At 38.1% G+C, this 18,057-nt stretch overlaps 1 protein-coding gene across 1 annotated transcript; it reads right to left on the reverse strand.

Annotated features, from left to right (window-relative positions):
* Positions 1-1,023: 1,023 nt before the first annotated feature.
* On the reverse strand, positions 1,024-17,835 carry LOC140933587 (uncharacterized). Its single transcript, XM_073383192.1, has 12 exons — positions 17,632-17,835; positions 16,110-16,228; positions 15,209-15,339; positions 15,077-15,124; positions 13,039-13,172; positions 12,273-12,344; positions 9,655-9,763; positions 8,935-9,039; positions 7,760-7,858; positions 6,366-6,474; positions 3,519-4,822; positions 1,024-1,414 (listed from the first exon to the last, which is right to left on the reverse strand). Exons 1-12 carry the CDS (start codon positions 17,706-17,708, stop codon positions 1,217-1,219), a joined length of 2,505 nt encoding a protein of 834 aa, XP_073239293.1. The 5' UTR covers positions 17,709-17,835; the 3' UTR covers positions 1,024-1,216.
* Positions 17,836-18,057: the final 222 nt, after the last annotated feature.

Here is an 18,057-nt window from a genome sequence, read left to right on the forward strand (position 1 = left end):
ACAAGGGCAGTGTGAATCATTTCAACTTTGGCAGTGAAAAAGTCAGCAAATGAATCAGCAAGTAAAGCATTGCTAAGAGAAGGTGGATATCGCGTCTCATGAGATTCTTGCATAAGCTTGTTTACAGTTCTAAACAGCACCCTTTGATCTGAGGAATGCTCATTAATTAATGATGTATAATAAGTAGATTTCAGTGAACTAATCAACTCGTTGAAAACGCAACACTGATACTGGTACGCTTTCCTATCACTCTGTAGGTGTGTCTTCCGCCATTTTCTCTCTAAGCGACGTCTTTTCTGTTTTTCAGTAGCAACTATTGGCGAATACCATGGTGCAAAAGGTCTTATTGTCACCAAAAGCTTTTTAGCAGGGGCGTATTGATCCAACAGCAATCGAAGACCATTAACAGAGTACGGGTTTAATTTACAAAAATAGTTCCAACGACTTCATAAGGAAAGAATTCTTGAACACTGATGTAAAGAATACTTTAGAGTGTTTCAAGTTGCTTTTGAATTTAGTAAACGTAAAAACATTCACAGCAGCGCTCAAAATCCTACTGAGTTTTCGAACTTCGAGTAGTATAGGGTTTGGCACCAACAACTCAGCACGTGAACAACACGTGCCTCTACTATTTGGTGCATTTCACTTTTTCATGATTGGTTGAGCCGCTTTGTTTTTTTTTTAACCCATAGAACTTAACTCGGGAACGGTCATGGGAAATTCTTGGACCGCACCCAATAATCCACAAAACGTATCCTTTAAAAACTCGTGTTATTCAGGTGCATATGTACGCAAACTTTATGAAAAGACAAAGGGCCAAATTCATCGGGAAGACCGACAAAACATACCAGTTAAAGAAATCCATTTCCCACGACGGTATAAATGTGAAATATATCTGGCTTTTGGGCACCATTACTAAAACGTTACGGAGAGTAGAAGACCTCGCTTTCTCTTTGATCTATCACGTGAAAAAGCCACACTTCCTTGAGTGTAATATAAGAAAAAAACATCCATTTTACAAAATAAATTAAAAGCAAATAAGTTGTAAATCTGTTTTCAACCTGAGTAATTTGTTTTCTAGCAACAGTTGGGTAAACTAAGTTACGTTGTCACGATAAACGATTACACACTAATTTCCGCACTAAAGATTTCTACCGATTCAACTTTATAAACTACGAAAGTTTTAAAAAAATTCTGACAAAATACTAGATGGAAGTTACACAGCTCTAGATAGTTCATCGATTATCCTCTGCATGGTTGGTCTCGCTTCAGGATCGGTTTGCAGGCATCGCCGTACCAGGCCTCTCAACACATGGTTCGTCATGAGCAGAACTTGCTGTTCACGCCTTCTAGGATCTGGAAGTTCCCGGACCCACATTTCACAAAGAAGAACACCAAAGCTATAAACATCAACCTACGAACGATACACAAATTTTTAATTTTTTTATTTGTTTTTTTTTTACTGACCTCGCATGTGGTTTTGAAACAATTGAAACTTCCGGAAAGTTCAGGCTAATTGTGGACAGTTCTCGGTCTCACCTACTTCTTAGTTATACCGTTGAAGGTTTCCTAATGAACAACTAAATATAACCCTTAGGTTGACAGAGAGCAGAATTAGCATGTCACGTAAGTCTTCTTGTCACGTGGTGCGGATATGATGACACGAAGAAAAAAAGTTTTGATTGGAGTCAGAGAGCTGATGGGCGTAAAAATCTTGACTTTATCTGTCGAATGCATTACACCTGAGATCAGACTCTAAATAAAATTTCGGCATGAATATGTAAGCTGCTAAAATTGGACCTAATCGTTTGGAGGTTTGATTGATGTAGAACAAGTGCGCTGTGAGCTCTAATGGTAACTGATTTGTTAGGCAAAATGGCTTTTTATCGCGCCATCATCTCCGCGCCGCGTGACTAGGAGGCTTACATGTCATGCTAATCCAGTTGTATTGTGTGTCAACGTAACATTGTTGCATTCTTCAGGAAACATGTTACAAACATATTTTAACAGAAGAACTCTTTCGAAACCACATGCTCGGTCAGCGAAATTACACCCTTTTGCCTGTATTAGTTTAATAATTTAAGGTTATTGGAGACATCTTATTTTAGATACCGTTGTAGCTCGTTTTTAGGTCATTTTAGATCATTCCTTCTTTTTGTAACTACGCAACCAGTATCATATTCAATTCTGCATTCCTGTATGTGTGATTAGCAGTGATTTGATTACGATAGCCTCTCTGTATTCGGTCAGATTGAAAAATCTTTGAATGGATAAAATTGCGTTGAAGACATTTACATCAAATTCAATAAAACTAAGCTGCTAGAAACTCGGAACTGCGTGTACCTCGCGTGCGAATTAGCTGCTAATTAAGCATACAGGAATGCAGAGATGAATCTGAAATGTACAAAAACCTACGGATTCAACTTTAGAGTAATAAGTTCATCAACACTATCTCGGGGGATACGCTTGAACTGGATTGACTGTGAGTATTACATTCTGATTGTGATCTTATTAACCTGTAGGATAAATTCACACAGATATTGAAGTCCTCCCGTCCCTCCCCAAATAAACCGTGGTGTCACTTTAAACCCTGCCTGCCTGCCTGCAGGTCAAGCGTACCCCCCAACATTCTATTAATGAATTGATTATTTGAAAAATGATTCGTTATTCGTTCTCGTAACTAGTGTCAAATTGGCATTCCTGCAAGCGTAATGAGCATTAAATATTTCAACGAGAACGTCTCTGTATTTGGTCAGATTGAAAATCTTTAAAGAGATAAAATTGCTTCGAAGACATTTACATCAAATTCAGGGAAACTGAGCTGGTAGAAATTTCATAACTGCTTCGCGTGTGAATTCACGGCAAATTGCGCATCCAAGAACGCAGAGATGAATCTGAAATCTACAACTACCAAAGGATTCAACTTTGGAATAATAAATTCCTTAATGGAATCTTGGGGGTGTGGGGGGTGGGGGATACGCTTGACCTGGCTTGACTGTAGCGGCCACTTTTTCGAGGTGACGATACTCTCCCCAGAAGGCGATCGTTTTGGATAGGTTTGACTCTATCAGATTTAGATGCCAAGACTCCAGTACCATTTTAAACCTGAACAATTAATGAGAAAACCACACGTCTACAGCTTGTTTTCGTTGCGTAAACTCCTGGGAAACGATCAATAGTCGAGATTACCCATGAATGTTTGAGGTCAAACGGTGAAGGTAAAAACTATCACCGTTACCACTGTTTGGCCGGGAATTAAGCAGCAAGAGAATGAGCACAGAATGTTAGTCTGGCTCACACAAAGCTAAATAGATCAGCATCAATTTGCTGCTTCCAATTTTACACCAAGGTAAAGAAGGACATAGTGTAGTACAGTTTCTTTTGTGTGAGTAAACGACCAACCAGGCCTTAAAATCCTACGCGCTCAAGATCAATGCACCAACGCGTTTCTTCTAAATCTAAAACGTGTTGATGAAACACTGTTGAATCAGAAAATCCCTAAATTCAAAAAAACTCACCTTGACTGTTTGGTTTGATGTAACTGCCTCAGGCGCACTGTAAATCACAGCTCCAGGAGCCACTGTCATGGCCTGCTGAATGAAATTAGCAGTGCCATAATCTGACACTTTGCCTCTCCATTGGTCACCCTGTCGCCATAGCAACACATTAGCACTGCTCACATCCCGGTGAATGATGGGCTCTGGTTTCTTTTCATGAAGGTAGTTAATTGCTCGGGCTACATCCAGAGAAATGGTGCGTATTTCTATCTCGGAGAGTTGCCGCTGTTCTAACAGAGTTCGCAGACTTTTCTCCATCAGCTCCGTCACAAACAGAGGGTTTCCCTCATCTTTAGTGGCGCCGATGAACTGAAGCAAGTGAGGATGGCGGCACTTGGATGCAATATTCACTTCTCTCTCAAAAAGACGTATGTTATGAGGGGAAAGAATCAGATCATGAATTTGCTTTACTGCTACAGTACAGCCACAATACACGCCTTCATAAACACTTCCCCAGCCTCCCCTGCCAAGGCATTTATTGGTCTTTTGAATTTCATCGCGGGAAATGACCCAGTCGCATGATTCCTGTTGTTGCTGTTCACTTATTGTTTGCTGAGCTGAGGAAAGACTTAACACTAGCTCAGTTACTTCCTGGTCTTTTTCTCTCAGCTGTCTTTGCAAATTTTCTTCACCTTGCTGCATCTCCCTCAGCAGCCTTTGTGAGTTTTCTTCACGTTGCCGCATCTCTCTCAACTGCCTTTGTGAGTTTCCTTCACGTTGCTGTGTCTCCCTCAGCTGCCTTTGTAAGTTTTCTTCACGTTGCCGCATCTCTCTCAACTGCCTTTGTGAGTTTCCTTCACGTTGCTGTGTCTCTCTCAGCTGTCTTTGTAAGTTTCCTTCACGTTGCTGCATCTCCCTGAGCTGCCTTTGTGAGTTTTCTTCACGTTGCTGTGTCTCCCTCAGTTGTCTTTGCAAATTTTCTTCACGTTGCTGCATCTCCCTCAGCTGCCTTTGTGAGTTTTCTTCACGTTGCCGCATCTCTCTCAACTGCCTTTGTGAGTTTCCTTCACGTTGCTGTGTCTCTCTCAGCTGTCTTTGTAAGTTTCCTTCACGTTGCTGCATCTCCCTGAGCTGCCTTTGTGAGTTTTCTTCACGTTGCTGTGTCTCCCTCAGTTGTCTTTGCAAATGTTCTTCACGTTGCCGCATCTCTCTGAGCTGCCTCTCTAAATTTGCTTCGCGCTGCCGTATTTCCCTTGATGGCCTTGGGAAGTCTCCACCAGCTGCAGGCGTTTGTACGCTTGCTCCACGTAGATCCTCTATAGTTTCTGACGGGAATCCAGAAAAGAAAACAACAACTCAAAACTGTATACCAAGAGCGATAGTAGAGGAGTGTATTATATGACAATTAAATAACAACAGAAAAAAACGAACTGTAACTTAAAGGATATAAAGCAGAGGACACACCTAAGAATAAAAAACAACTGTCACTAAACTACGGTTTATGTGCGACACGCGTCCTACATACTGCTTAGGATCAGCAATGATGATAGAGTACTTTATAATTATACAGAGACACTAACGGTAAGGCTAGTAAGTGATTTACAAGGTTCATATGTGACACACGTCCTACAAATTGCTGGGACCAGCAATGATGAAAGAGTACTGTATAATTTTTACTGGCACAAATGTATGTTAGACTTCAACTTTAGGAAACGTGCTCCCAAGGATATCGCATGCTAAAGAATTCATACAAGACGTATTAATACAGTCGATTTGATAAAAAGCATTTCGTCACCCGATCATCTCTAAGCGCAAAATTTAATTTCTACAGAGATTTTTTCAGATTATTTGGTAATTACCGACTGAAGTCAGCTACATGATTGTATAACATTCACATAAGCAAAGTGTATTGGGATTCTATGGTCTCTGATGATGATAGTCCAGTACAGGGATAGGCAGACCCGACAGAGCGACAGCGGGGATGGCAATGTACACATATGACGATTATCTAGACTGTTGAGCAGTCTCCTTTCGTTACGTTTGCCTTTTGATAATTTCATCCGTCCCTTCCCTTTAATTGCGGTAATTGACTCCATCACGGCACGAAGCCACTTGGAACGATCCTAAAGCTTGGTCTTCTAATGTGTCCTTTAACATGTCTCATCTTGAACATATCTTTTAAAACGTAGTTTCTCGCCGTCATGTGCTATCGTTCCCGACACAGATTACCTTTAAACACTGCTCTTGGAGGACTGATTAAATTTACTTAAACAAAAGATCGCGCGCGCTTTAAATTCAACGGCGATTTCAAAATATGTAACACTGAAGATGACGGATGTACGGTGGAAACATGTCTGGAAAATTAAAAAAAGTTGTTGTGTTTATACGACTATCTATATTGTTGCTGCTATCTAGTTCTTTTGTAACTTAATTTGATTGCAAGATTAACAAATAAAGACCTCAGTTAGCCAGCCTCAGTGAACTCAACTGAATATTCAAATTAATTTTAGCAGAAGGACCGCCTCTTGTTTGGTAACCTAGCAAGGTTATGTTTAGGTTATGGCCTGGAGGGAGGAAAAAAACATCTCAAAACTACAAAATTGACATCAGGAAGTCCCTACAAGTATGCATCCTTACAAAACTTTACAAGAGGTGGTCTTCAAGTGTTGGTATAGATTTTCCACCAAAATAAATTTATTTTTAGGCTGATGTCACTGAAAATGGTCTTTAAGACATTTATCTGAAGATGTTTTGAGAAAAAACTCTTTAATACAGATATACTAGATATTAAAGTACAAAATTGTAACAGCCAGGACTCAGTCAGATCAGATAGTTTTACATAGTCACCAGTTGACAAAGGTTACTAACCACCATGTTTGTACGTAGCAAATTTTTCATGTGGCTTTCTTGTTTCAAGGAGGAGGTCAAACATGTAGGACTGCTTCACTCCACAGAGGACCTTTCCCATTGGATCATTCTGCAATTGGCAAAAACAATATTTATGACAATAAAGAGGAGACGTTGTTATGTCACGTTGCCATGGTAGCAAAATTTTTGGATGATAACAAACCAAGAAAGTCACTTAAAATACTATTCTCACTATTTCAAACTTCATCGATCTTATTCAATTTCATTTAATTTGGCAAATCTTGGCGAAATTTTCGTTTGGATCGTATCTGTCGTTATCTAAGTTTAGACAAGGAACGCGACAATTTCCGAGTCGTGTTCACTTACTCCGTAAAGCAGGCTCGTGAAATTAGGAAATTTATGTCGTAGTGGTGCAAAAACGGCAAAGAAATGTACAAAATAGCGTGATGCACGTCCAAAGTTATCTTTTGTTAATATAAACATTATTTTTTGCCGTTCCCTTTTCCGTCACCTGCGTCATTAATTTTGTTGTCATCCAGAAATAGTGCTACCATGGTAATGTGATGTCACATTTCTCCTCTCTATACTGCCAGTGACTGGAAAAAATTAGCTAATAAAATCTCCTTAATTTTCGGACAAAATATGCATTTGATTTTTTGGATACAATCATTCATTTTTTTGAAAATGGAAACAAAGAAATTTAAGCTGAATAATATTTTTATGTTCTTAACCCATTTTGTCCTAAAATTTTTGCTGAAAAAGGCCTTTTGAAAACTTTGCAAAACACTGTTTATAAGTCAAGCACTAGGCTGCCTTCTGTTCCCGGTGCAAAATACCAGCTTCCAAAGTTTGAGCATCCACAAAAGATAAAAGTTTGACTTTTTGGGTTTAAACAAGACACGGCTATTGACTTTTACCTTTGCTTTCTTTCTTTACCGCTTCTTACACTTTTCTTGCCCTGTTTTTTTATTTTATATTTTGGTGTGACAGGTTTTTGGAAAAACTTTTAAGGATTGTAAGAGTGCATGAGGGAAGTGGTTTTTCATTGGAATTTTCAGGTCAATATTTTTTGGCATTTTTCTCCATTCAATCTGTTATAGCTGAATCGTGCTCAATTGGGGATGGTTTAAACTCTTCAATTGTACCAGTTAGATGACAAAGTTGTCTTGAAACATTGAAACTGATGTCATCTCAAGTGGTACCATGGACAAAGATCCTTAAATGGGCAGAGTTTAGGGAGTCCACCTTATAAATGTATCTCCTCAAATCCACCACTTATAATGGCCACCTCGAATGCACTGGTAAGACCAAACTCTTATGGTCTGATAGTAGCTACACTAACAGGATCCTTGTTCTTATCTTAAGGGTCTGAAAGGATCAACTCTGACACTCACCTCTTCTCCATCAAATGACCTTTCAATGTAGTCATAGTATTCATCATACTTCACAATTCTGCATTGATCAACAGGAAGTATCTTGTCCAGATGGAAAAGCTGGTCATACAAAATAACAGTTTACTTACTAAAATTATTAAGAAAACACTTTGAATTCACAACAACAGACCTTTAGCACAACTTGTAATGAAATCAATATACTTGCAATTCTTTATCTACAGCTAGAATACAACAAAGAACACATGTTCTAACTGTCTTGATACAGGAAAAATGTGACCTTGATTTGCAGTTCTGCTGCTCAGAGTGGGATATATTTTTTTTAGTAAAATCCAACTAGTGGTCTATTATCAATGCTGCGTTCTGATTGGTTGAGCTGCTACTAGGCTATATGTTATAGCCCACTAGTAGCGAAACGCGCCGGCTTTGAAAACCAAAATAATGGCGGCTGAATCACGTTTTGCTAGCTAAAGTTGTTTTGTCTGGATATTTTTGACCAACTAGTTGTATGTTACCAAAACAATTATTCCTCTCGCCCTCATGGTCCCTGAGTCAATAGCCCATTCAGCCTTCAGCCTCATGGGCTATTGACTCAGAGCCCAATCGGGCTTGAGGAATAATTGTCAAATACTCTCAAGGCTATGCTCTAAGTTAAATTAAGGGGAGCCCAGTGTTCTGAACCTGTAAAATCTAGGATGCCTAGCATATGATTTGTATGGAAAATCTGAGATTTTCTAGTCACCCGAGTGCAAAAGTTGAGTGCCAGGGTTCATTGGGCTCTGCTAGAACACACAGCCCTGACTCTGTATAATAATAATTAAAATGGTCAGCAGCATAATAATTATTATTAATATGCTGCTGACCATTTTAAATTCAACTTCAAACATAAGAAGTGCAAAAATTTTAAGGTTAAGCACTACAAGTTCCTCTGGTATAACATATTATTAAAATATTAAAACACCATGAAAATACATGTACTTTGAAACTACATGTTCCTGATTCCTAACTTCAGGAGTCCTTTTTGGGAAGGGTTCTTCACTAAGAGGTGACCACAAAGTGGAAATTCACTAATTTAGAACAACTGACAAACTGCTAGGTGTTAAGTTCAACGGAGGTGTCTGTCTTCGAGAGGCATCTGTCAGGGAGAGTGATGCTGTACAATCTTAACTCTCTCTCACCTTATGTGCAATGGCTACCGCCTCATTCAGTGTGCTATCCTTATTAATTTCTAAGTTTTGCTCTAACATTGTCCTCCTGATTGGATGTTCACAAAAGATCTTTATCTGAAGGAATCAAAACAAAAGCAAGCAGATCAGATAATAAAACCATCATATGGCTATCTAGATCTCAGCAACACTTGCACAAACCTTAATATTTAGCCCTGTTCCCCTTACATTTGCAGTCATTCATCTGATAATACGCCATTTGCCACTTTAGAAATGAGACGGGAACTGCGCCAAGTAAATTTATTTCTTTTTTCCGCAAAGACTTCTGGGACTGTTACTAGGGACAGGAAAAAAACTGGCCAATAGCTGACGAGCACGTCCCCAGTAAAGACCCCAGAAACAATTGTGGGACGCATTTTGGTTCCAGATCCCTTCTCGTTTCCATAGTGGTGAATTATTGTCAGGCAAACAATTGAACACAGGAAGAGCAGACTCAGGTGTATGTATCAAACAATAACTGAGGGGTAAGTGTCAAAAAACATAGCTCTTTAAAAATAAGTCATGGATCCCTTCTCCCTGAAAAAGGGAAATATTTGGCTTTTTTAGGCATTCAACATTGATAATCAAGGCTTAAAAGAGGAAGACTCCCAAACGAATTTTCTGTGGAACGCTAGAGGGCATCAGATCTTAGTGACAACCCTGAGAATCATACGACATCTTATCTAGCTGTACCTTGCACATGGACCTTTCCATTTCTCTTCTCTTTCTTTCCACTTCTTCCAAATGCCTCAATTTGTCATGTTGCTCCAGGAATTTAGCATTTCTTTCTGGAGCGACCTGCCTGTACATCAGCATTTATGCATTGGTAGAACTCCAATGATTATTAGAGAGAAACATTTAGTGCATGTTGTCCAAATGCCTTACTGAACCTATATTATCAGAACTTGAAAGGGCTGGGGCACACTGCGCACATAATCTCAAATCCGAAAATGTGAATATTAATAATATTACACAAAGAAAAACTGGATAAATTATTAACGGCATGATTGCATAATAGAATATCAGTTATAAAATCGAGTTTGTACTGAACTGAAAATAAACAGTTCATATGTGCAAAGGGTTTTACTTTAACAAATAATATTATTAAAGTGAGAATCAACCCTTAAGAAGGAGCTACTTGACACCTAATTACTTTTGAACCTCTGACTTGCTAAATGTATAAACTAGGAGTAATCGGAGCTTAGGCGAGCGTGTTCAATGTTTGTAGGGGTACAGGTAGCAGTTAAGGGGGAAGGGTGGATGGTTCGATTCGTGCGATAGATAAATATTATTACTGCATATTTGAACGTTACTAAGGGTTGCGTACAGCCAAACCTCTATTTAAATTGTGCATCATTATGAAAAGGTTGTGTAGGGTAGTGATATTGTATGCTTTGTTTTAAGTGCTTCGAATTTGAGGAGACAGTGGCTTGAGTGTGTCGGGCATGTAAATAGAACGTTTTGTTTTACTCGTGCAATAGATGCTCTACAGAGCTAAGTTGTTGAAGGCTGATTAGCGCTTTAATAATCCGGTTTTTTTTGTTGCTGTTGTTCAAAAACATTTCTTCGGATAATTTTCTAGGTTATTTTAAAGAGCATCCAATCATCAACTTGTTGACAAAATGCATTAAACTGAATTTACTTTTTAAGCTTTCTAAGCTGAATTCAAATTTCGCACTGACCCTGGGCTATCTTAACCCAGCTTTGAAAAACCCAGCCCAGGAATTGTTAAAAAGCAAACAGTTGACAACTTGTTAGCTGTCATCACTAATTCTATTTATTGGGAATTCCACATGTAAACAATTACTGAACAATTACTATAAAATGAAACTGTTACTTGCAAGTCTTCTCAACTTAGGATATTAAAGACCCAAGACTACCATTTTTTATGTTGAATGCAGGGACACAATAAATTGTGTTTGAACAGGAACATGTATATTTCTATCAAGAAATAGCTGACAATAAAGTTATCTTTTGAAGAATTTGAATTAACAGGAAATCATGTATAACATTCAATAGAATATGGTGACCATTTTGGAACTAAACCGAAGTGAACATGAACGTTCTGAATTGGAAAAAAGGATTTTTGCACTTAGGTTGATAACAACAACATTTGGTGGAGCTTCAAATAGCCTCAAGTGAAACTTTCATGAGCTAAAAACTGTTTGTGGAGCCTTTTGAACAGCTCAAAGTACAGAATATGATATCCAACATTTAATGCCAATCAGGTTGAAGGGAAATTCAAAACTTATGGTAATTCATTGAGTCTGCTGGGGGCCCACAACAAGGATCTTGGCACTGCTTTGCAGATGTTACTAGTTGGGGTTAGAACACATTTGCAAAAGAAGCTACTGAAGACAGACACCCTCGAGAAACAGAGAATATCTTTCTAGCTGGAGCTGGCCCAAGGTTGTGCTCTAAGAAAAACTGAAGGGAGACCAATGCTCTGAAACTGTGATATTCAGGGCGCTTAGCAAAAAACTAAGATTTGTAAACTGTTTAAGCACCAAAAGTAAGGCACCAGGGGTCACCAGGTGCTGCTAGAGCTCAGCCCTGTGGAGACTAACAGGAATGATCCTACTGTCATCAAGTGGCCACCAGGTGCCACTAGAGCACAGCCCCTGTGGAGACTAACAGGAATGATCCTACTGTAATTAAGGAGCCACCAGGTGCCACTAGAGCACAGCCCCTGTGGAGACCAACAGGAATGGCCCCACTCATCTCTAGGATTCATTAACAGAAGGGCGGTAGCTTATGGGAGCTTGTGAAAATTCACACTAAAATATTGTACTAACAAAAGAACAATACAGTGTGACCATCGTTATTATTGTTTACCTGTTTCTTTCATCGTCTTATTATACAATTCATTCACAAGAGAATAAAAACCAAACATTTTCCTCTTAATATTAAATTTGTGTCTGCTCACAGAAATATAAAAATGTAGTGTCTATTGTATGGGAGTTCAAACAAGTTTTTTTTAAAGGTTGACCGAGAGCACTCTGCTTATGGGAGCATCTGTTAGACAGCATTGATTGTATTTGCATTGTTGTTTTAAGTTTCCTTGGGAAAATTGTTATTAATAACTTTTGCTGATGACTGGGCACTGCTTTATCAACAAAGTAACTCCTGGAGATGGATCACGAAAACTAAACATAGAATACATGTATTGCTGCCTTGCTGGGTAGATGATGCCATTTCACTTTTAGGGGCCCAACCCAAGGATGAATCACAGAAAGAAACTTCAAAAAGTTAGAAAAAATCACGAGATTTAGACTGACCAAACTACACTGTTTTAAAACAGAGAGACTCACTTGGTATTTTCTTTTTTCATGATTTCCTTTTTCTTTTCTTCGGATATTTTCATTAGATGTTCTGTTTTATCTCTGCAAAAATGAGAGGTAAATTCTAGATTCCAGTAACACATAGTAGATTATAATAGTCGATAACCATGTCTTGTTTTTCCACCTGTCTCATATGCACACGAAAAGGACAAAAAATTACAGCAGAGCTTATAGCAAACTGAAAAAAAAAAAAAATGCAAACGTTGCCTCCAAACAACAGACTACCACAAAATACTGGGCTGGTGTTTTATTTATAACTTTCCATCATCGTTTAGCTCTTTTCTATCATTGTGGCAAATAATAAGGCTGCTACAGTTTCTGTTGGTGCTGTAATCCACCAATGAGAACATGCAGGACCTATAATGATGATGACAATGATAATGACAGTGTGAAGTTGGGTAAATTTTTAAAATGTGGGGGGATAAAAATGGTCTAATGAATGTGCAACCTTAAAATTGGAGGATCACCATTTTCATTTCCACAAGAGCCCCCTCTCTTAGATCTTTAGTAAAAGTGTTCAGGTTATTCACAGTGAGGTTGATTAACCACATTCTAAAAGGAATGCATGAAAACATTAATTTTTGCACTGTTTGCATGCCATCAGAATTCTGGAGCAAGTGGAAAGCTACCTCTGACTTGTTTGTCTGTTGGGCAACGTTACTGAATGCTACAATGCAATAGGTGCCCCCAAAAGCAATTTCAGGTGGAGTCTGTTATGTTGGCAATCTTTGCACACCTGTAAAATACCACTGCTCCATCGTCATTGATAAATAAAGGACTAGACCCAAGAGATGTCACATCAGCTGTCCAACCAAAATCATTTCCATGAATTTCAAGGACTGGTGCATCACAAGGGAACTGTCCACGGCCCTGGAAACCAGAAATTAGTGACATAGGCACGTTAAACGTGCATGAGCTATTTTGAATGCTTCAGTGTAAGTTTAATGCTTCAGTGTAACCTTACCAAGAGTGATGAATCTACCTTTTTCGTCCTAAATGTAGACTAGGTTTTTGTGCGAAATTGGGTATTGCCGTATATAAATGAAAACGCGAAACGCTCAGATGCGTCGATCCTCATGCTATATATTCACTTTCCCCTGCCTTTCCCTGTTACATTTGGTGCAAGTTAAACAGATTGTTAAAGTACTAAAATAAATATCTACTCACCAAACGTTGATTAGAAGGAAAACTCTAAGCTTTCCTCGGAGTTTCTTAAGCCAAAATGTGACTCATCGAATTTGAGTAGTTAAGAAATACCAGGATTCTTATCATTGTGGTAGATGATTGCATCATCAGAATTCACGAGGTTTTCACGTGCGATTCCACTCAGTGAAACAGTCCTTAATTCCAACAACTTATTTGTTCATGTTTTAAAAGCTATTGCATCTTAAAAGACAAGAGCCTTTTTTAAGGCATTGGTTACAAAACGAAACAGGTCTTCACACGTTCAAGTTACTATTATTATTGTGAAAAGCCAATCTGCATGAGAAGAACAGTCACACAACTGGCACGTGAAAGTGTTGGACTTTGCCCCCTTTCGTTGTTCGTACGTGAGGGAATTCGAGTTATCACACGGTAATTTAGTAAACAGAATTATAAAAATAACTCATGCACACAATTTGCACGTGAAGATGTTGGTCTTTGGCCCTTTTACAATTCATACGTAAAAAAACGCAAATTGTTTACTACAAAATTTTCTCAACGATTTTAAGAAATCACCTCGGCTTCATTACAACATCTGCAATTAAATTATGTTTCATGCCATGTCAAGGTTGATAGCCTAACATTTATTAACTTCCAAGAAAATTATCAAACTGCTGAAATATATTTCTTCTCATATCATGTTACTCCACTCAACCAAACAGTATCTAATTATTGTGTCAACTAGCTTCTTCCAATTGTATTCCCTAACGCTATTGTTTCTACTTAAGTTACTCATCTTTACTAAAATTAATAAAATACGTTTCAATAACTATAATGCTTAGTATGCAGGAAGGATGTATCATGTTGTTCACTTATTATTTTTTTGTTTTGCTGGAACGAAAAAAAAAGTCTGTTGAACTTTGTAAGCGAGAGAATAATGTTTTTAAAGCTTGTTTACAGAATAGCCCATTTTACAGTTACAGTTGGAAACAGCTGCATCACTGTTCACAGCGTTTGAATCATGAAGATATTATATGTAATGCTTCCAAACACCTGTACCCGTAATAAAAGACGAAAAAATTGTGAAGGATCAAGATGGCGGTCTCAAAACAGTGCCCTTGTTCGACCTTTACCAATGCCATGTTTAAATAGATGCCAAGATCTCATTGGTTCCTACGCATCAACTCATAGTACCTTCAACCTTATTGGCTCTTGCAACAAACATCCCAACATACAAAGCCACAAAGATACATACGCTCACACCACTGACATATGAGCTATTATTTCAAAATAGCTCAATAACTGAATGACTATGAATTATAACTGGATGCAGAGGAAATCTGAATTCAAACCTCAGGTTTATTGCAACACTGACTTCCTTTCTGCAGTCAAACAGTGATAATTTTTAATATCAACAGTAATTTTTCCATTGACTACATATATGGGGACCTGGACCCAAGTTTGCATCATTTAATAAAAATTAACACAAATCTTGACTGAGTTATAATTCAACACATCATATATAATATAGCTAGATGGTGAATTTTAAGCTCTGTAAATGAATGTGCAAGATGTGGTAATCAGTACAACACGAACATGGAACAAAGACAAAGTGTTTGCCTAGTTCATACCTTGCAAAACTCTAAATTTTCCACTGGAATGCCACCAAGAGTACTCATCTGACAAAAGTAAAGATTTCATTAGTCATAAAATAAAAGAAAGTGTTATTAATAAATCATTAATCCAATAAAGAGTATTGTTACCGCTTCCTTTAAATGTTCAACCAAGCTCTCCTCTAAAACAACTTCTTTTGGAGGGTCAATTGTTAATGTCGAAGGATGCCAATGTCTAACATACAATGACAGTTGATCAGCTGAGGTCATTCTTTCAGGACCTGATGATTAGAATGTAGTAACTGGCAGTTAATATGCACATCATAGCCCAGGTCTCACCACTGCATGCTAGCGAGGAAAGCTGAAACATAAATTGTAAGCAAAAGGGAAGCTGCATCTATATGTCTATCTATTTCGGGTGCATCCGTGCTGATTTTATAAATCTGTCCCACCCCTGTCTGTTGGCCATGACAGATGCAAGATCCTGCCTCGAAAGACTGGTGTCACTCGTTAGGTTGGTCAATAAATGTTGTTGGTTGTTGCTGGGTGCCCCCTTTGAGTGCATGCCATGTTTTGGTTCCCAAAGAAGTAGTTGGGAAACAGTCTCATTCTTGCTTCTCCAACAGTGGCCACTAAACTGCAGCCAGCGTATCTGCAGACTTGCTGAAATTGGAGACAGGATTCTTATGCAGAAGCTGCATAAGAATATGAACATCTTTTGTTCTCCTTAGTTGTCTTAATATGCTTATGACATTTTTCCCAGTAAGGAATGGACATGTTAAAAAAAGCATCACCACAAGCACTTTAAGTAACAAAGAAATACCCTCATCAAGAAACCGCTCTTTCCCATTGACAAATTAGATTTATTCCTTGGTGCCAACATTACTCTACCCTAGGGGAATTGTATGATTCTGAATCTGCTGCCTTATAATTATCAAGCTTATATTGTAAATACAAACATTCTTGTGCTAATACCAGCATGAATTAAGAAAATGAAGTACACTACAAGTGTTTACAGTGATCTGATAACGTGATGAAGAGATTGACAGACCTTCTAGTATTTCCAGAAACACTTCAAAGCTTGCATATACTTGGATGTTTTCTTCAAATACTTGGCTGTCAACATAGACTCTTCCAGGATTTTTCCAGTTTTTTCTTCTCATTCTGAGACTAAAATTCATAAATCATAAAGACTTACATTAAACGAGACTTTCTTATGAAAGAAATTCTTAACAGTGTACCAAACACCATGAAAATTAGAACCTACAAATATATCAGAAAGGCCCAAGGGACTAGCAAAATTTGTTTGCTATAAAGAGGTTTCGTTATATTGAGGTTCTTTTTCACATACTGTGCTATTTCTGGGGCGAAAAATACGTTTAGGGGTATTAAATGGTCCATTAAAATTTTTAACTGCTCGCAAAATTTAAATGAGTGCTCGCTTGCTCGTGCTCCCAAAGTTTTTGCAGTTGCTTGCATGCTCGCTTTCTTGTCAGTATTGCTCGAAATTTTGTAAATCCTTCTTCGGATTAAAGTAAATGCAATTCTGTATGGAGCTTAATTCCTATAAATATGGCTACACGTTCAGTGGAAATGCACGCGATAAATAACAATGATAAATGATAAATTAGCTAATCTACAATCATGGACAAAAGTCTTGGGACACTTGCGTTTCAGGGACATTTTCCAATTCACACAGGTCCAACCCCTCCCCTCACCCCTCAAACAATATTGGATGCATGTATGCAGGGTTTTTTCCTACTTCTTTCAACTTTGTATAGGGGTGGGGGGAGGGAGAGCTGCTGGAAAATTTCGAAAACGATGCACTGTTTTTAGAGGGAAGCGAGAAATGACAGAAAAATATGAATATTGCAGTAGTGTCCCAAGGAGTTTTGTCCAGGATTGTAGCTATATGTGGTTCTATATGGTTGTTCTTTTTGTGACCTTTGCTTTCTGAGCCGTACGAACATGTGCGTGATGAAGTGAAGCAAAAATGTGACGTCATTTAGCATCAAACGCGACTGTAATTGGTTAGATCTCGATAAGGTGTCACTCAAACTAAATTCAAACAACTTGGTGCGCTCCATATCAAAACCCCGTTTCAAATTATTTTCTGTTTTATTTTACAGAAAAGGATTTCCACATGGATTGCTGCAAGTGGAAAATATAAGAAGTGCTCGCTGCTCGCGAGTTGTACTCTCTAAACTGCTCGCTGCTCGCAAAGCAAAATTTTTTTATCTCTGCTCGTGCTCACAAAAAAATCGCAGCGCTCGCATGCTCGCAAAGACCATTTGCACCACTTACATTTGTTACACCAAGGACTTTGTTAATTAGATAGAGGTTCGTTATTATCAAGGTTTCACCGTACTGTAGTTGGAAAATGAGTTCAGATATTATTTAATACTGCATAACAAGAAAAAAAGAGGTCAAGTAGTGACATACGTCAAGCCATGCCGAGAAATTGAGGTAAATTTGATGGTATTAACTGCAGTTGGTTTGATGGCCATCATCTTGAACAGGTATGTTTTCCCACTAATCCACATTTAAACAAACTAATAACTAATAAAACATACTTTTCAACTGGTACATCAATGCCACATCTTTGACAGATCTCTGGTAGCAAAAGTTCTTTGCAGGTTTTTATTGACATCCCGTCACTTGCTATCCAATCACAAATGTATTTGAAAGGCTGAAAGACGAAACATGTATGTCCTTTAAATAATAAGTATTATTAATGATAATATTATGACAATCACCTGATTTTCCTGGTAGACATTTCATTCTCTATAGATCACTGACCAATTTAACCGTATACAAAATCAACACAAGATAGCAGATCCGATAGTGGCATCCATTCATAATCATGAACATAATTCTTTAAATAAATAATTTTGCACAAAGTTGTGATGTTCACGGTTAATTTAATTTGTTTCGTTTAAGATAAGAACTCACTTTGCTTTATAGTTACAAAAAGTCAGTTTCCTAAGTTTTCCCCTAAT

The sequence above is a fragment of the Porites lutea genome, chromosome 4, assembly GCF_958299795.1.
Source record: "Porites lutea chromosome 4, jaPorLute2.1, whole genome shotgun sequence".
NCBI classification, from domain to species: Eukaryota; Metazoa; Cnidaria; class Anthozoa; order Scleractinia; family Poritidae; genus Porites; species Porites lutea.

What these genes read in the sequence shown, in the direction of transcription:
- LOC140933587 (XM_073383192.1), bottom strand. Translation starts at nt 17,708, where the DNA reads ATGTCAATAAAAACCTGCAAAGAACTTTTGCTACCAGAGATCTGTCAA. An exon ending in AAAATTTAGAGTTTTGCAAG is followed by an intron (nt 13,173 to 15,076) that starts GTATGAACTAGG and finishes TCTGGTTTCCAG; the next exon opens with GGCCGTGGACAGTTCCCTTG. An exon ending in TGCTACGTACAAACATGGTG is followed by an intron (nt 4,823 to 6,365) that starts GTTAGTAACCTT and finishes GATTCCCGTCAG; the next exon opens with AAACTATAGAGGATCTACGT.